The sequence below is a fragment of the Schistocerca nitens genome, chromosome 1 (genome assembly GCF_023898315.1).
Source record: "Schistocerca nitens isolate TAMUIC-IGC-003100 chromosome 1, iqSchNite1.1, whole genome shotgun sequence".
Lineage (NCBI taxonomy): Eukaryota > Metazoa > Arthropoda > Insecta > Orthoptera > Acrididae > Schistocerca > Schistocerca nitens.
In genome coordinates, this window is record NC_064614.1 from 458,707,233 (window position 1) to 458,728,314 (window position 21,082).

Here is a 21,082-nt window from a genome sequence, read left to right on the forward strand (position 1 = left end):
ATAATGTTCTTAATTATTCCGCTTCTCAGGTCGTTTAATTCAGACATTTAAGACTGCGCTTGTAAGTTTCGGAGCTACGTACTAGTCTGATTCGATGAGAAACAACTGTTGTGTGACAGAGAAGTTACTACAAATGTTTGTATTTCTGTATGCAGGCAAAAAGTTGAAATACCTGAAGCTTTCATCAGTAATTTTTCAGCAAAATCTGTCAGAATGTCAGCTCACTAGCTCGCAAAACAGGTAAGTCACTTTTCCACACTTTCTGTTCGTGCTAGGACGAAACATACGTTCAGGGAGAAGATAAGACTATAGCGAAATTTAAAATAACTTGTATGCACCTGTTATCATTAGCATGGATTGTGCCCTATACTCCCTCAAAAAGAAACCCGAGAGCGATTTTCTTTCATAAGAGCAGTAAGGAAGCTACTAAGGGATCGTCAAATATTGAAAGCAGGAGTTGTGACAGATCTGCCTGTTTCTGTGTCCGTATCTGTCATTTCATAGCTACTAAGGCCATGTTATGTGTGAATTACGATTCCTTTTGTCTCTTGCAGAGGCAGCACACACTGCCATCAGATTTTCTGAAAAGGAAAAAGTAACGAAATATCATTCGCTTTTCATTTCGTCTAATCAGTTACTTTACTGCAATCAGTTGCTGCTGTTAAGTCTAATGCGCGGTAAAATATGCTCGTAGAGCCTCCATATACTGTCTGTCGTACTTTCTGTAGCTCTACTCCATCACCTTTTCCATACTACATATTTATGAATACTTAAAAATAACATCTTGCGCTGGCAGCCAGTAAAATATGACCCTCTACGTGCAGTAGCGGTGCAAAGCGAGTCACTGCTTACAGTTTTAACGGTTTACCTGTATCCCTCTTTCTGTTATTGGCCCTTTTAAAGAAACTCTTTTCAAATAACGATTCTTACACAGACCAACATCTTGCTTGACTCTTTAGTATCAAGAAAAAGGCACACGCCAGTGGTCCCATTATAGTGTTCACGTTGCAGCTGTTTTCCATTGTACATTCTAGACTGCCTTCCTTCCCAGACTTTGAAGTATTAGTTGCCTAGTTTGTGGCTATCACCAGTGCGTGTCTCCTAGAGGCCCATTGGGTACGAAGTGACCCCCTAGTCTGATTTATGTTTTCCATAAACCGCATCAGGAGGACAGTGTCGCTGCGCATCAGTCCAGGCCACGGCCGACGTCCTCCCCCCTCCCCTTCCAGTCGAGCTCGTGCTTAAGGAAGCTTCCTTCCTTCCCAGCCCATACATAAATCATCGTGACTGCTTCAGTACAAGCCCAGAGAGTAGTTTCCACAATTCTGTTTGTTTACAATCAAGAAGAGGCTCGTGTGGCTCTAGTGAGCTCTGACTTCGAAGTATGAGCTAGGGAACTAGGATTCTGCTCCATGGTGTAAAACATGACAACTTCAACTATTCCTGGTAAATGTGTAGAATGTAGTTTGCGGTTGGATAGGGTGGCACTTCCGGGGAGAGATGAAGGTGCTGCACAGGTAACTGATGGCAGGATGCGGGTGTTGGGTGACCGGCAGTGAGTGATGAAAATGTATGTGTCGAATTACCGGCGAACTGGCCCCATTTGGTGGAAAACGTTTCTGACGTAATCCAGTGTTAGCGGAAGTTTCATTTAAACTGTTACAGGCGGACACGGAAGTTGTTATTTTATAATGTTTGCACGAGGTTTGAACATATTTGCCGCTGTTTCGGTAGCCGAGGGTTTAGTCCAGATGTAGAGTGTGGAATAAATTATTGTTGTAACTCAGAATCTCGCGTCAGTCTAGGATTATCGCAGCAGGCGTTCGCGTCGAACCTAAAGAACGATTCAGTGTGTGGGAGAGGTGGTAGTAAGGGTGGATGGGTGCGTTCCGCAGGCGTGTCGGACCGCTCCGGCGTGGACTGCCGCACGCGCGGCTGCGGCTCCGGCGCGGAGTGCATCCGCGACGGCACAGCCTTCGTCTGCCGCTGCCCGCCCGGGACGACGGGCCGCCCCGAGGTCGGCTGCCGCAAAGGTAGGTGCTCTCCTTCTGCTGGTGTTCTGCTACGCTGCCTGACGCTCTGTCGCCGCGGACAGCTCCCGTTCGCCACCCTCTCGTAACAATACTGTGGACCGCCACCAGAACCGGAGCTCGTCCGCGGCAGCTGCCAAACGCTGCGTTAATAATATTCGAGCCTAAGCTCTAGCAAATATCTTGTAAATACCTACGGGTTTCCGCCATTAGTCTGCAAGGAGAATTAACAGCGTAACTGCTGTACAGATGAGCGTACAGGATTCGACGACGATACCCTGTACCGTAAGCCGTCGAGTTAACCACAGATCTGGGCATGCACAAATGAGGTTGTTTTGAAGAAAGCATGCTTCTACGTTTTCGTTGCCGTTTGCTGCTGAATTACGGTAAGCACGTCCCATTAACCCGCTGGTATTTTACTGTGCACGGGGTATAACATGTGAATACATTTTGCTGGTTAGGAAATGGGTATTACAATAACACTAATACTGACAGCAAATTGTTATTATGGCACTCACTGTATAACAGTCTGCAGCATTACGCCTTTTGTCATCATGTTTCATGTTTCAGGTTGTAAATACTCACTGTCTCTTCGTATAACCTCGTAGCACATTAGTAGGCTCACGTGCAGAATGTTGCCACAGTATTCCAATCTGTCTTGTCACATGGTCTGCTGTAAAGCACAATACACAAAACCGAGTGACATGGGAATTACCTCACAACCCTCTCTAAACGTACTCCATTTAATCTGTACTGTGTCCCCCTTCATTTTCGGAAGATTTCCACAGCACTTAACAGAAAAACAGAATCTTCAAATGCCACTGCTAAATGCGTGTTTAGAACGCCGTTCTTTCTTCATTGTACGTCGACGCGTTCACAGCTTTTGTTCGACTTACTTCAGAAATAATGTTCCCTGACACAGTAAAGCCAATACACCGCGATCGCCGCCGCTGTGTTAAAATATAACCGATAAGTCAGATTGGGAACTGTGAAAGGAGCATTCTCACACTACATGTACAGTAGAAATCATCTTTGCGTCATAGCACTCACCCGGATGTCTGTGTTTTTGTAAATAGTTTTTCCTGCTTGTGAGAAGCCTATGTAGTTTTGTGTGTCTAAATTTTCTTTTCCGTGGAGATGTGGGCTGACCTCCTTCAGAGCCTGTGTGTTTTCCCGGCCCATCTGTGCACGTGAGAATTTCGTTTCCTTTCACAGTTCTTACGACGACTGTTCTCTCTTTCTCCCCACTCACCACACGCTGTGTTTGTTTCTGTCTCTCTCTCTCGACCCCGGCCCGACTCGACACGAAAACTCACCAACAGAGAACACCTGTGCGAGTGACGTAGACTGTCCAAGTGAGAAGGCTTGTGTGAGCGGCGAGTGTGCCGACCCGTGCTCGTTGCGGGGCGCGTGCGGCCGCGGCGCGCTCTGCCGGCCCCTGATGCACCGCGCGCGCTGCTCGTGCCCGCAGTGCCACGTGGGGTCGCCGCACGTGCAGTGCGTGCGCGACCCGGACCCGCGCTGCGGGCTCGAGCAGCAGCCGCGGCCGGGCGGGGGCCCGTGCGCGGCGGACGCGGACTGCGGGCCGGCGGCGGCCTGCGTCCGCGGCCGCTGCGCCGACCCCTGCGTGCGCCCCTGCGAGCCGGGCAAGCGCTGCGAGGTGCGCGCGCACCGGCCCGTCTGCGTCTGCGCCGCCGGCTTCGTGCTGAGCGACGCGGGCGAGCTCGCGTGCGCCTCGGGGCCGCCCGCCTGCGCCTCCGACGCCGACTGCGCCTCCAACCGCGCCTGCGCCGCCGGCCGCTGCGTCGACCCCTGCTCGGCGCTGCCGCCGCCCTGCCGCGAGCCCGACCAGGCGTGCGACGTGCTCGACCACCGGCCCGTCTGCATCTGCGTGCGCCGCTGCAACCCCGCGCTCTCCATCTGCTTGCGCGACGCGGGGTGCCCGGCGCACCTCGCCTGCCGCAACTTCCGCTGCGTGGACCCGTGCGAGGGCGCGGGCTGCGCGCCCGGCGCGCCTTGCCGAGTCGAGGACCACACGCCCGTCTGCAAGTTCTGTCCCGCAGGATTTGTCCCTGACGCGAAATACGGATGCCTCAAAGGTAAACGGACGGACGGCGCGACACACACGACTGCTGACTCACGACGGTCGCGTAAAAGGGTGGGGCCGCGACGACGCACGGGGATTTAGAATAGACTAATGTTCTAAAAACAAATATTGGTTACGGATGACTGACCCGGCGCGGCACTAACTAGAATAAATAAAGAAAAGATAAGCGCATAAAATGCAAATAAAAAAAGCCGATTCACAAATCTCACAGATTTACAAAGATAAAAGCTATTCTCAACGTCGTCATTCTGACAAATTTACCGGTAAATCTATTAACAGGTGTTTTCCGTTCAAAAGACCGCGAGACAAGATGCAGGCAATAAAAAGACACAGACCTTTGAGGTAGACATATCCTCTTCCTCTTCCCTGTTCGACTAGAGATATTTTTTTCTTTTCTCTTAAAATCCTTGTCGCTCACTTGATCAGTCTGTAAATATGTATCACTCAGTAATTATCTGTAGATACATTGTGTATATACTTTTTTATCTACATTGCATCCGATTATAACACAGTATCGATGTAGTAACAGTAACACTCAGTTTCTCTCAGTTCTTCCTAACAACTTCCCTAAATTAACATTCTGTAAATATTGAGTTTGTAAATATATGTAAGTGTGTGTATATATGTATATTATGTTGGTTATTCACAGCAGGTGTCAGCACAAGCACGAGGGCACCGGTTCAGTGCACGTTGGATGACGAGTGCACAGGTGCGCTGGCGTGCATTAGAGGAGAATGCGTAGATCCTTGCACCAACAAGTGTGGTCTGAGCGCTCGGTGTAGGGTGGAGGCCCACCGGCCAGTGTGTTTCTGCCCCGTGGGCTACCGGGGGCACGCGGCCGTTCGCTGCACGCCCGCCGATAGCCCTCCGGCTCTCTCGACATCTCAGGCTGCTCCTACAGTATCCATTCACGGCTCTTCTCTACCTACAGATACAACTTCGGGGACAACTGTAACATATAAACTGGCAACAGACAATCCCACAATACAAACAGATAACCTACACACCACATTAGAGGCCCTAAGGACAGTAGATATTCTTACCGATACTACAACGAATGCCGAAACAACTACGTATTCGTCGGTTCCTCAAGTCAGTGCAAGACATCCTGCAACAGGAAATGAGATACCTTACGAAACTTCGACAAACGAGGCTCGAATGACAGAAGCAGCTACGTCCTCTGACTCGCAGGAAACATTGCAGGGGCATACGACGATTACAACTGAGCCGTCGCCCGCCGTAACAAACGAATCAGAAACGACACTGGACTTTTCTTTTGATTTGGAGGTCACGCCCTTTAATGAACCTGTCAAGTTATTCTCTAGCGACGAGCTGACTTCGGCTCCCGACACAACAGAATCAGCCCCAAAAGTGGGTGACAAAGCCACTACTACTCAGATTACTCCAATCACAAAAGATATCCTGTCTGGTGGCACATACAAGACTGACAGTCAGGAATTTGTTACTTCTTTCACGTACTCCTCCCGCAGACTGCCACACACAGAAGAAACAACACAATCATACACGACAGTAACGGAGATTGTTTATCGGAGTACAGTGACGTCTGATATACGCGAGGCAAGCGAACAAGGAAATTCTGACACATCAGTCAATACATTGTTCAGCACCCTGACAGAAGAAACAAATACTGAAAGTATGATGACATCAAATGAAGCACCTCATACCACATTACCTAGCTCTACCAAGCTACACTCTGAAAAGAAGGAATATCAAACCACTGGATCGTACTACAGCTATTACGGGCCATCTGGTGAACAGATCGAAACGACATTAACTCCATACGATATTCCTGTGACGGCTGTTTCTCACGTCAGTAAAGGACAAACATCTACACCACGCTTGACAAAACCAGAAACTTCGACAGAAAAATATTATAGTGATTACAAAGGAATCACAAGCAGACAAGATGTCACGCTTCCCGTAAATTATCAAGGATCGTCAGCAGAAAGCGTTACTGATCAGCGAGTACATGAAACGACATCTGCAAACTATCATCAGTTAGTCACAAAAAACGACCATTCGTATGTTCCTGAAGCAAAAACGGGAACTGGGATTACGACCCACGCTATTTCACTGACTACGACAGAGGTCGAACATTTCACCTCGGAGAGGGCTACAGGTTCACCATTATCGGTCAGTAGTGCACACGCTACTGTAGGTGGTGCAGATGGGACTCAAGAGAGTTCCACAGCACGCTTTCCATCAAGCAATGTGGTTCTCAATGAAATTTCTACAGACCATAATATAGGAAAAGACACATCTTCGGTGCCACCGTGGACAAGTAGTGCTGCCACTTCGGAAACTTCTACAGTATTAGAAACAATAACAGTAACACCAGAGTTCACCGAGACGGCTGAAACAAATACACCAGTCAAAGAAAAGCCATACAGCATTTTAGTCGATAATTATTCATCCACTGCCACAGAAAACACGAAGTCACCACAGTATGGAAGTACCGTTCCGACCGTGGAAAACCCTGAGTATGACTTCCATACAACCCAGAACATCCAAGTACACGTCAACACAGAAGCGACAGAATACGGTCCTGCTTACGAAACAGATAGCAATGGAGTGGAAGATACGACAATAACGGCGGAAAGTGCCACCGAAGGCCGCGTGATAATCGTAACGCCAGTGCACGGACGTGACAGAGGACCAGTCGTTACAGTGACCCCTGTGAACTATACACCACGTGAACAAGTGTACACCGTGACTCCTCTTCACAATACTGATAGTGCTGAAAGCACAAACCCGACAGAAAAAGAGAACACTGTGCAAATGGCTACTGATGGCTTCACTGAAACTCAAGGCACAGTGCCACAAACGAATTTTGGTTCAACTGAAAATATCACAAAGCAAAAAAATGAAAATGAGGAATTATTTCCTGCGCAACATACTGTATCTCCAAAGGGCGGCATCACCAGCACTGACGATATCCTATCGACGGAAAATGTAGCTGATAATTCAACTAATACTGAACGAGTATACTCGTTTACTCAAGTTAGTGAAGTAACAGCTTTACAACAGGACAATTTGTTGCAAAAAGAACACAAGAATGGCCTAGTACCTCAGAAAACATACAGAATAACAGACACAGACGACATACTGGATACAACATACAAGGACACAGACATGCAGACAGAAAAAATGTTTGGCAATAACGAAAAAAAGATACACACCTCAATGCCGACGGTCATAAAGCATGACATAGTTAGTAGTACTACCCCAAAAGAAAGTCCTCCAATAGGAGAGGCTACACATTTCCAGCAAGGGACGACCGAAAGCAGTGTAATGTCTACAAGAATTGGTGAAAACCCCACCTTCCCGACAGAAAGGTGGGCACAGAATCCAAATTTTCCTCTAGGACATAGACATCATGGCCAGGAAACAGCAGAACAGGACGAAGAAATCACGACTGTCGATGAGAAACGCAGTAAAGCTGAAGAAATAAGTACGGAACTTACCAACAGTAGCAGCGAGCTTATTTTTGAAACTAATGATCGCGATAGAACACAGGTAACGACAAAAATTGTACCAGTTTATGCTCAGACAGTTTACACTGCGTCACCAGAAACTGATGAAGAAATAACGGAAGCAGAAACAAGTACTTCTTCCGAAACGTTGACATCCTACACTCTTGTTACAACAGACAACTTCACCTCAACATCGCAGGAACATACATCTGTTTCACAAGACAAGAAAACTTATGGGCCACCGCAAATAGATGAGAAGTCTGTAACAACTCCTTCAGCTACAAAGGAGATCAGGTTACCACAAGTCAATAACAAACCTAAGGATCAACTTCCGCAGGTCAACCACTCTACTACCATAGGTGTTATTGTCGAAGAAAGTACCGAACGAATATCAGACCAATCTCCCGAGATTATAACATCGGCAATAAACACACCAGCTTCCAATGAGAGAACAGTAGATGCAATGATAACAGAGAATCACTTAGAAGAGAAGAGTTCTACGCAAAATATTAAACGTACTGAAAACTACACAAGAGTGTCTGTACCAAAAGTAACTATTACTTATGATGGAATTACAAAAGAAACACATGAAAATCCATACTCACAGGTCTCAGTAATAACAGACACGGCATCTGCAACTACAACAGAATACGTCGCATTACCCTACGATACCAAAACAACGATTCCTGAATCAACAACAAATAAAATTTCAGATGCAGATGTAACCAGTGTGATTTCGACTCGGCAGGATCAAAACATAAAAACTACTCCCACGAAAGCGGAAACTTGGCGCAATGATTTAGAGGAAAGGACTTCTACAGAGTTTGTTTCCGACATCATTGATTACACAAACGGCTTTACACCTGCAATGAAGCACTCATCGGATACAAACAAATGGGTAGTCCAAGAAGAAACTACCTTTGAATCAGTAACACTAGATTTCTCTCAACCTACGGAATTTACTCATACGTCATCAGGTACCTCCGGCGATTACACAAATGAAGAGTTACCTCGTGAGACGTCGGAAGACAATGGAACATTTAGCGATGGAAATCCTACAACAGGTGATGACAGACAATCTGGAAGCGGAAACAAGTCTCACGTCTTTATAGAAGACGACATAAAAATTACGCAGCCAAACATAAAAACAACTGTACCATTCGATTCGTCGTCCAGTAACACCAAAAACGTACGCACGTCCTTTCCTCCACTTCCAAGTACAACTGAAATTTACGATAATGTATCACAGGTTCCGAAAGTCAAATTTCCTCCGGAACGTGACACATTAAAAGCTACTGCAACACACAAAACTCCAAGCATCTCCTTGCCAACGACAATTAAAATTTCTCAGAACACTGATGCTGCCGTTTCGTTGGCAGAGAGCACAGAGAAAATTTCAACACAAATTTTCGTACCGTTTCAGCCATCGACGAACCCACAAAAACAATATGAAATTAAAGCATATTCGCATCTTACGGAGAAAACGGTATTTACTGATACAACTCGGTACACGGATGTTGTTTCGTTGGCAGGAAACACGGAGAAAATTTCAACGCAAGTTTTTGTACCGTTTCAGCCATCATCGACCCCGCAAAAACAATATGAAATAACTTCAGATTCTCATGTTAAACAGAAACCGGTGCTTCCTGATTCAGTCCCCCAATCCACAGAATACTGGATTGATGTAAATACTGTTGCAGATAGGATGAAGTCTTCTTACACAAATCCTGCACCACAATATCCGGATCATTCTTCCAAAACGCATCAAACGCATCACATCACAGCAAAGGTAAAACTAAATACTGACAGCCCATTCCGCGAAAGCGTTGGTGTAACAGAGTCTGAAAGGAGAGGTTCCAGTACGCATGATGAAAATACGACAGATCTTCAACATACAACAAAATCGAGCGAAAGCTTTGAACCGTTGGATGAAGCGGCTACGGGCCAATTGCCACGAGTAACGACAGAAGCAAATCTAGCTCCATTTCCTACATCTCCGCGTGACAAAGATATTGCAACAAACACAAACAACTTCCAAGCCACAGAAAACTTGTTGCCACATACAACGGAAAGAAACGATCTACCCACAGATTTTGAACGAGCAAAGGAGGAAAAAACTATACAGACTGCAACAACTACAAACCAAGCAGAGGAGTCTTCCAATTTCACAGCAGAGACAACTGATCAGACTCTCGGAACTGTAAGAGAAGCTATAGTACGAACGGAACCCAAGGAGATTTCCACTGCGCCGGAAATATTTACAAACGATCATACCCAATCGCTTGTTTCCATTAGCACGTCACAACTCAACCAAGAACTCTCTAATTGGGGAGACATGATCGAAGTACCAACAAAGGATTCCATTCAACATGAATTTCCCTCTACTGTAAAAATAATTTGCTCCAACTCCCTGGGAAATGTTAACTGCGTAACATCAAAGTCACCAGATACTACAGAAATCATTACAGAAAGGGCAGAAGGCGAAACGATACAGCCAGGGAAGGCATACACGTATCCTGGTTTCCTAGGGACAACCAAAAATTTTGTACACGGTTCGTCGGTGGGAACAGAAGACACTGGCACGATTACCACAAAATATGATCATGGCCCAGTAACTACACCAATTGCTGAAGAAGATGGAAAGAACAATTATTACACCACCACAGGGCAGAGGATTACGTCGACTATCAGCATTCACTTTGATGGCGAGGGATCAACCGATACAAATAACAAAGTGACTCTAAAGTCTGAAATGCAGCCCTCAGTAACAAATCAGTATGAGTCCAAATCATCAAATAATGAACCGTTCGGTTACGAACAAACAACAGGGTTTATGATCAAAATACCTACAGTAACCATGGAACCTTCATCATTTATACCTCATTCTACAAATATTCTTCCCACTAGTACTCCCCACATAGAGCAACATCTAAAGGTTGTAACAAAATATCATACAAACGAAAATCAACAGTCAACAAAACAACACATGTTTACGAGTCAGACCTCCGCAGAAAAAACATTCGGACCTGCTATAGGGGAAACACTTCCTTCACAGAGTACAGTCGCTAATCAGAGAAACGAACCGCTTACTCGCACTGGTTATGACCACATGACAGTTACAGACAGCATCCAAGATGTTTCAACCATAAGGCAACAAGAACTGTCAAACATGATCCCAACCACACAAGAAATCAATACCCCAAGGAGAACAACAGAAAGTAATGGGCATTTCCAGCACACTGAGAATGTCTACATTAGCTCAGATCAACAAGTGACAGGCAATACAGCTGAAAGTACGTTACCCACAGACGTGACAGATTACAAAATAGTGCTTAAGGTGTCTCCTTCCGCCACCACAAATACTGAAATGTCAGGATTACAGTACACACAGCCTGATACTGAGGAATATTCCCCTGGTTCTACAAGAGACACTTCCCAAATCTTTAAACCTGCGAGTACAATATTAAACGAGCAAACAGTGAACACCCCAAATGGAAATACAGAAGTAAACAATGTATCAGTAATGCAGCTTGTGACTGATAAGACTTCTGAAAGTCACGAAACAAAACTATGGTCTGTAACCAGACAGCAGTCAGAAAATTCCAGTGATGTTGGAATGTCAAAAGGAAATACAACAGATTCTACAACAGTGACAAATGTACAACAAACAGTATTTCTGCCAACAGATAGATCAAACGAATGGACTGTGTCCAGTGATGAAGGGCAAATTTCAAGAACACATACCACTAGCTATGGAGAATTGTTAATACATTACAAAACAGAACCTACTCTTGAATATGAAAGAACTACTGCTGAAATTTCAGATAAACAGTTCTCACAACCAAAAGGAACAGAGAGAACAGTAATGACAAATAAGGTAAAGACAACATTATCATCATTACATGAGTATGACACAGAAGGAATGGACTACAGTACCACAGAGACAAACGAAATTATTGTTACAAGTGAAGGACATGATGCAAAGAACCACCAGCAGCAAACTTCTTACAACATTCTTACTACAAAAAATATTGAAAAGTCACAAACAGCAGGTATCACTGGAGATACAGAACAAGTGACTTCAGTACCTATCATTCAGGCCGGAGGATCGCAGGATGGAAAATACTCTAATAAAGTAAATGCACAAACTCTTACAAATGTCACAGAAATAATTACGCAGCAACATACTGAGATTGCCAAGCATACTTCACAGCCTCGTCAGACGTTAGTAACAGACTCAACGACAAAGCAGACACTGGCAGAATACAGCCCAAAAACTAACTTAAGAACTCAAGCTGTTACGATGCAAACTACTACAACACTGGAACACACTAAACAACTGAACAGAACCATTTTTGAGTATTCAGAAACTACTGAACCTCAGCCAACACAGCTCATAACAGGAAACACCCACACACTGGACTACACAATGGGAATCACTCTCGAACACACAGAGAGCATCCCACCTCAGACAGAATCTCCATTGTGCTTCTCTAATACTGACTGTCCAGGTAACATGTCATGCATCAATGCAAGTTGTAAGAACCCCTGTTCCATCAATAGTCCTTGTAGAAATGGCGCAGCCTGTGTTGTCAGAAACCATTATCCAGTGTGCCTTTGTCCATCACATGAGAACCAGACCACAGCCACTGTTGAATGTAGAACACTGCCAGGTAAACACAACACTGCACAACGTCCCTCTGAAACACTTCCTTTACCTTATGAGAGCTCCATCTCATTCAATCTCCTAATACTCTGTGCAACAATCAATCTATAAATGCAATTCTGAAGTGCTTCCTGCAGTCTTCTTGTCTGCTGTCGTAACTATATTTTATTGTCATGGAGAATGCTTATTTGAGAAAGGAGCCCTTATCTCATAAATATGTGGGCATCATACCACTTCCTTCACTATGTCTCACTGGAATAATTATGTGGACTGAAGTAAGAAAATCCCTATTTCTTCAACTGCAGCTTTGGATTCCAGTTATTTTTTCTTCCTTGGATGTATCTGGCCCTGCAACATTCCTCATTGCATGATGGTACACTACTGGCAGTGTTATATGATTCCTTCCACATTCTGTTAGACTGTGTCCTTTCTATGGTTTATGGTTATTTGATTTCCAATACTTGCTTCATATATCTTCAAGTTCAGTGGCATGCAGTTATCATCCTTCATTGTACTTTGGGTTCTTTATATGCAGCACATTGCATCAGACACATACTTTTGAAATGTGTGCCTATTCCAGTTCCTCACACAAAATGATATTTGCTGACCTAAACATGCATAATGTTTTTCAATTCTACTTTGATTCCAGTTCCTGCAATGATTGGGGGAAAACATACATTTAGGGTGGGAGTCAGTATCAGTATATTTATGTTTTGCTTTGTAGTTATTTTAAACCCATGCATTTTTTTGATGTAATAAATGATGCACATATTTTTGTGACATCAGCAAGCTGTTTGGAGAAAATATTGATGTATTCCATGTAATAACATCAGGTAACTTGGAACAATGGCTTTGATGTTGTGGTGTGGTGCATAACTTTTGCATGAACAAACTCCTAAGTGCTTTTGGCTTTTGGCTTACAGATTTGCTTCTGTAAATAAGCTTCTTAAATATGCTTGCTATTCAGCTATTATGTATACAGATTCTTTTTTATACATAAAATTTGTTTATGTTTAGTAAATATGATTAGTAGCATATTTCTTCAGAATGATAGTCAAGAATTTTCTGTCAAACATACATTTAAAATATTACACTTCTAAAAATTATTGAAACCTGTTCTACAGAATTTTTTCTTAAAATATGATTTTCATAGGTATAATGTTTCTTTGCACACAGACACAGTAAAACGCCATGCTCCAAATTAGTTATCCAGGCTTATTGCCACCATTTGTTCACAGGTTAATGTTCAATTTCTGTTACAGAATTCTTTAACTACAGTTTATAATGCCTCCTGTTAATTCTTAAACATGTCTGAAATGGCAAAACTTGACAGCAATGACTACTCTGAAACTTCTCAAAAAAGTTATAGGTGTTTAGGGTAATACCACAGAAAAACCATTAATTAAATAAGGAACCCCTATGACCTCTTTGCTTGTCACTTATTTTGTGTTTCATAAATGACACACTTAAGTCAAAACATTTTTATTAAGAGACCAATTTAGTACAAAAAAAGTATCATTTCTTGTCACAGACAACTAGAAGCTGAGGTGAGTGAGAAAACAAGACTGGTGGGTGACCAACATGTGGTTTTACATTAACCAGGTGGACTTTACGCATAACAAAAACAAAATACAAAGAAGAAAATTCTCGGTCATTGCATCAAAGGGCTTACTGGTATTTAAAATTAGGATGTGTGGAAAAAAGGGAAATAAAAAGTTACAGTCAAATCTTGTGTTTTTTCTCGAGTTAAAAATGTAGCAGTGACACATTGCAATACTCTGCAGTGTATTTTTTGTTCCGCTTAATCTGAGACAATTGACTGATTGTCATGAGAGAAATTGGGAATTTCATGCAACAAGCGCATTTCACAGATTGCTTTCTAAATGTATTTTGCAATCTATTTTTGTTTACCATATAAACATAATTATTAACTATTTATACTACTATGTAGAGATATTTTAAATTACTCTTGCATAACAGTTATTGGCTGCATCAACAACAATCAGTGCCCTGCTCAATTTGCATGCATCAAAGGCAAATGTCAGAATCCATGCACTGTCTCCAATCCATGCAGCACTCAACATGATTGTGAAGTACGTGATCATCAACCTGTCTGCATAAAAGGTAAGCCATATTTAAATTTGATGCCCTTTGTTTCAAAGTACTGAAACAAGGGGTTGTAATTTTCCTTGTGTTAAATACAGTTTACAGTCTAATTAAAGCAGTAACAAGTCTCAACATGCATCCACCCGCCAAACTCTGTTACTGATTAGTGAGGTACATGGAGTGTCTCATTCATAAAACAGTTATTGTAGTTTTGGAAGTGGATAAAGTAATGTGACAGTATCAAAACACATTGGGTGATCACTGAATCATACATTATCAGTTCACAAATTCCTATGGCATTTCACTGTCCCATCACATAGCTACAAACTGCATTGTGATGGGAATGGCCAGTCCAGGAATTTGAGCAAACTGGGGAAAGAAAGTGATTTCTTGATGTTTTGTAAAGAAATGATTATGGTGATCCATTGCTTCACCTCACATGTGGCTTTGTTAACGGGATAATTGAGAGTGATGACACTGAAATGTACAGATGTCTCAAAAGAAAGTTTATATCTGATGCATCAAAATAAAATAGAGATTGAAGTCTATAGGCAAAATCTTTATTTATTATTGAAATATACAGTCTATGAATTCACTTCTTGAAAATAATGTCATTTAAATGTAATCCAGCACACATATGGAACTTATTTAAATGATGAACAAAATTTTGTATGACAGCTTGGCATGTACACATCTGGATGGTTGCCACTTTGTTACAGATATTTTCTTTCAATTGAGAGGTCAGATTATTGACATAAACTTTAGATTTGACATATCCCCAATAGAAAAAATCCATGGGGCTCAAATCTGGACTGCGTGAAGGCCAGTTTATGTCATCCCTCCTGGAGATCAATTTGCCATGGAAAATTACTGAACTCACAGTATAGACACTTTGGACTTGTGTACTGTGGCTTTGTCTTGCTGAACTCATGTTCTATGGTTACAGCCCGGAAAATTTTGCAATTCAGGTACCAGTAAGTCATTTAACATTGTCACATAATGTACTGAATACACTGTAACTGCTCAACCGCTCTTCTCCTCAAAAAGTATAGACCAATTATTTCCCAAGCTGACACTGCAACTCATATAGTGCCCGCATCTCGTGGTCGTGCGGTAGCGTTCTCGCTTCCCACGCCCGGGTTCCCGGGTTCGATTCCCGGCGGGGTCAGGGATTTTCTCTGCCTCGTGATGGCTGGGTGTTGTGTGCTGTCCTTAGGTTAGTTAGGTTTAAGTAGTTCTAAGTTCTAGGGGACTTATGACCACAGCAGTTGAGTCCCATAGTGCTCAGAGCCATTTGAACCATTTTTTTGAACTCATATAGTAACTTTTGGCAAATAAAGGGGTTTCTCGTGCTTCTGTTTAGGATATATTGCACTCCAGTAGCGGCAATTTTGCTTATTGACATGACTATTTAGCTGAAAATGTGCCTCATCAGAAAACAAGATGTTCTTAAATGAAGGACACTCAATCACATCTTTAGCAAACTGCAGGATATGTCTGGCAGCCTGACGCATTAATTCTTGCACCAGTTGAATTTTGTAAAGGTACAGAATTCAGTACGGTGATGATCTATGCACATTTACAGAACTTACACACTTATGAACAAAGAGGTTAGGATCATCACGAACAGGCCAATTTACACTCTCCACAGATTTGCCCATTCTTGATGGCCCTGGTCACCCAGATTTTGGTTGGGCCAGTGTTGAACCAGTCTCCTCAAACTAATTTGATCCATTTGTGGTTAAGGGGAACATTTGGAGCATCAATTACATTATTCAGTCCACCATCACTGCAAAATTTCCATGCTACACTTGCCGAATCACCATTTTCGTAAAATTCTCGCACACAGAACATGCAGGCTGCTCCTGAGAATCGCTCCATATTGACTGAATTCCTGCAGGCCAAGCATGTGCAGAGAGCTCTTCAAACTTCAAATATAAACTTTCTTTTAAGACATCATGTGTTACGATTTGTCACTTCAAGAAGATATTACCACTGTAAGTCTTGATAACACTTGTTACTAAACCCAGAAAGCAGTTCAGCTGTGCTATGATTTACACAACCAAAACCGAGTACAGAAAAATAATTTCTATGTACACTTTACTTCCTTGTTAACTTTCAGAATGAGATACTGATGCAAAAGTCTTCAACCAGTTATAATGTGACTCTTTTTCTGTGTCTTGTGATCTTGTAATTGGTTTGATGCAGCCCACCACAAATTCCTCTCCTGTGTCAACATTTTCATTTCAGAGTAACACTTGCATCCTATGTCCTCATATATTTGCTGGATGTAGTCCAGTCTCTGTCTACCCCTACAGTTTTTACCTTCTACAGTTCTCTCTAGTACTAAGGAGGTTATTCCCTGACATTATAACACATGTTCTATCATCCTGTCCCTTCTTCTTGCCAGTGAGTTCCATATGTTCTTTTCTTCACCACTTCTGCAAAGAACCTCCTCATTCCTTACCTTGTCTGTCCACATGATTTTCAATACTCTTCTGTGGCACCACATGATAAACACTTCAGTTCTCTCCTGCTTTGGTTTTGTAACTTTCAATGATTCACTACCATACAATGATGTCCTCCAAAAGTACATTCCCAGAAATTTCTTCCTCAAATTAAGGCCTATGTTTGATACCAGTAGACCTCTCTTGGATATGAATACCCACCTTGGATATGTTGGTATGCTTCTTATGTCCTCTTTGCTTTATCCTCCATGGGTTTTTTGCTTATGAAGTAGCAGAATTCTTTAGAGTTCATCTACTTTGTAACTACCAATTTTGATGTCAAGTTTCTCAGTATTCTCATTCCTGCTACTTCTAATTACTGTTGTCTTTTTCCATAATATGTACTTATTAGACTGTTCATTCCATTCAACATATCCTGGTTAAGTCTACTTCACTTTTTCTGAGAATAGCAGTGTCATTAGGAAATCTTATGACTGATATCCTTTTGCCCTCAATTTTAATCCTGCTCTTGAACCTTTCTTTTATTTCCACCATTGCTTCTCCGATGTATAGATTGAAATTTAGGGGTGAAAGACTGAATCCCTGTCTTCCACCCTTTTTAATCCAAGCAGTTCATTCTTGGTCTTCCAATCTTATTGTTCCATCTTGTACATATTGAATATTACCCATCATTCCCTGTAGCTTACTCCTATTTTTCTCAGCATTTTGAACATCTTGCACTGTTTCACATTGTTGAATATTTTTACTAGACTGACAAATACTACAAGCATATATTATTCTTCAGTCTTTCTCCCATTATCAAGTGGAATGTTAGGATAGCCTCTTGGTGCCTTTATCCCCCCTAAAGCAAACTAATCATCATGTAACAGGTCCTCAATCTTCTTTCCCATTCTCATGTATATTTGTCTTGTAAGCAGCTTGGATGCAAGAGATGTTAAACTGATTGTGCAAGAGATCTTGCACTTTATCTGCCCTTGATATCTACATTATTATGTGAATGATATTTTTCCAAAAGTCTGATGGTAAATCCCCAGTCTCATAAATTCTACATATCAACTTGAATAGTCATATAGCCTCATTTCCCCCTATGATTTTAGAAATTCCGATGGAATGTTATCTATCCCTTTTGCTTTATTTGATCTCAATTCTTCCAGAGTACTTTTAAATTGTGAGTCTAATACTGAATCCCCTATGTCTTCCTTACTGCCTCCAGGGTCTTCTACTGTGAAAATGTTAAACAATTCTTCCCCCTTGTAGAGGCCTTCAGTGTACTCTTTACCCATCTGCTCTTTCTTCTGTTTTTAACAGTGGAAATCTCATTGCACCCTTAATATTACCATACCTGCATTTAGTTTCACTGAAAGCTGTTTTGACTTTTCAATATGATGAGTCCGTCCTTCTGACAATAATTTTTTTTTTCACATTTTTCCTGATCCATTTCACCTCAGCTGCCCTTTACTTTCAGTTTATTTCATTCCTAAGTGATTTACATTGCTGTATTGCTGCCTTTTCTGAACATTTTTGTGCTTTTTCCCTTTTATCGATCAACAGAAATATTGCTTCTGTTACCCATGGTTTCTTCAGAGTTACCGTCCCTGTACCTATGTCTTACTGTCCAATATCTGTGTTTGCCATTTTTAGAGATGTCCACTTCTCTTCAAATGAACTGCGTACTATGATATTTGACAAAGCAAGGTGGTGCAGTGGTTAGCACACTGGACTTGCATTCACGAGGACAACAGTTCAAGCCTGTGTCCAGCTCTCCTGATTTAGGTTTCCCATGATTTCACTAAATCGCTTCAGGTAAATGCAAGATGGTTCCTTTGAAAGGACATGACCAAGTTCTTTCCCCATCTTTACCTTCTATGAGCTTGTGCTTTTTCTCGCATGACCTCATTGTGATATTCTTTATCATAATATCCACATCTCATCATTCATGAGTCCTTCACTATCCCATTTCCTACCACACCGATTCTTCCATATGATTCTCTTAAACTGCAGTCTGCTCTTCATCATCACTAAATTATGATCTGAGTCTATATTTGCTTCTAGGTACACCTTACAATCCAATACTGATTTCAGAATCTCTGTCTAATCATGATGTAATCCAGCTGGACTGTTCTTGTGTCTTTCTCCTAGTGTACCTCCTATTAAGAATTCTGAACAGAGAATTCTCTAATTGACCTGAAATTTATTACTGAGCTCAATTAGTCTTTCTCCTCTTTCATTCCTAGTGCCTGGACCATATTCTGCCATAACCCTTTCTTCTTTTCCTTCTCCCCCAATCACATTCCAGTCTCCCATGATTTTTGTCTCCCCATTACCATCTGAATTACCCATTCAGTATCCTCACTTACTTTCTCTGTCTCTTGGCATGCATAACTCAGCTTATGTTCTTGACATTGGTCTGCTGTCAATTTTGGTGAGAACAAACTTATCATTGAAAAGTTCACAATAACTCACTTTCTCGCCTACCTTCCATATTCATAACAAATCCTACTCCCATTATAACTGCCTCATACTTGTCTGACCAGAAATCATTGTCTTCTTTCCATTTCATCTCACTGACTCCCACTATGTCTAGTTTGAGGCTTAGCATTTCTCTTTCCGTATTTTCTAGCTTGCCTGCCAAGTTAAAACTTCTGAGATTCCACACCCCATACTGTAGAATGTTACCCTTTCATTGGTTGTTTTATCTTTTTCTCACGATCACCTCTCCCTTGGTGGTTCCCTCCCAGAGATCCAAATGGGAGACTAATCAACAATCTTGTGCCAATGGAGAGATCATCCTGTAAATACACATATGTGTCTTTAATGCTGTGGTTTCCACTGCTTTGCGTTCTCGTGCCATTGATAATAGATGATTCTTCCACCTTTTTAGGGCAGTTTCCCACCCCAAGTGCAAGAGATTGCCCTGAACCTCTGTCCACCTCTTCCCCCTCTTTGAAAATGCCGTCGGCAGAATGAAGGTGACTTCTTCTGCTGGAAATCTTTCATCAGCATCGCTGATGATTTTTATTCAAAATTTAAGCAGTGGCTGGGTTCGAACACGGGACTCAAGCCATTTTGATTACCATTTAAAGACACTACCCCCAGCTCATGGGCTGATGTATAGTATGAAGCACAATGTACCTTTAAATTTTAAACAAATAAAAACATATTTTATGACCCAATCCCCTTACTGGTTTGGTACCAAGTGACACTTTTGTTTTTCTTAACTTTGGAAATATCTTGAAAGGAAGAAATTTTCTTTGAACGCAAAGGTTATCTGTGTTGTAAATTATTATTATAATTAATATGCAATGTTGTAACTTGAATTTTTCTGAGCAATAATGAGTTCATTGTGCATTATGTTGAGAAGTGCATTTTTGTTTTTTGTATAAATAATATCTCTATTACTTTACATAACAATTCAGCCCTCCCTCATACGACCATTTCAAATCATCATCTGAATCCAAGGTGACTAAAGCTATGGATAGTTACAACTATGTTTATTGCCCTCGGACTGAAGCCATACACTCACACAGCCTATCCCCTCCCTCATATCCCCTTCCCAATAAATTAGTACATACCAAGTTGATCTGACAGCCTTATTTTCAAATACTCCAGTTATGTCACACTTTCTTCATAACTGATTTCACTGTGATTTCTTACTGAATATGGTAGTTCAGCAATGAAATGCAAAATTCAGAAAATTTGTGAAATTTTGATGTTTTATGCAGAGCCTTTGGTTAATGTAGCTTGTTTCCCTGACACCCTTGTAAAGAAACATTGAAATAAGTGGTGCTTCACCTACACTCACCTGTTCTGTTAATAAACATTCGATAAAGTCTAGATTTAGTATTTAGCAGTTAAGTATGTATTAAATGTTCAACTGAATTACACCCAGCAGTCTCATAAAGGACATTCATTTCTATTATTTTGCAACTACCTAATTTTGGATGACAATTATAATAGTCTGTTGATACATAAACCATTCAGAACCAGAACACCATTTAGTAATTGTTTAATCTTTAATGTTCCATTTGCTTTGCTCTGCAGTTTGTTCCTGCCAAAAATCGAGTGACTGCAGATCTGGTCTCATATGTGATGGCTGCAACTGTGTTTCTACAAGTAAGACACTTTTTTCAAAGTGCACATTAGTTCATCTTCTTGTTATCTTAGTGTTTATAGAGTGCTACAACATATTCAAAGTGAAATTTGTATTTAAA

The 21,082-nt window shown here is 41.9% G+C and overlaps 1 protein-coding gene across 1 annotated transcript in view; it reads left to right on the forward strand.

Moving 5' to 3' along the window:
• LOC126253539 (uncharacterized) overlaps window positions 1-21,082 on the forward strand; it is a 606,491-nt gene that overhangs the window by 289,559 nt on the left and 295,850 nt on the right. The window contains exons 48-52 of the mRNA XM_049954972.1: window positions 1,896-2,033; window positions 3,353-4,129; window positions 4,790-12,406; window positions 14,278-14,421; window positions 20,913-20,984. Of these exons, the coding sequence (XP_049810929.1) occupies window positions 1,896-2,033; window positions 3,353-4,129; window positions 4,790-12,406; window positions 14,278-14,421; window positions 20,913-20,984 (8,748 nt within the window). The remainder of the gene's footprint in view (window positions 1-1,895; window positions 2,034-3,352; window positions 4,130-4,789; window positions 12,407-14,277; window positions 14,422-20,912; window positions 20,985-21,082) is intronic.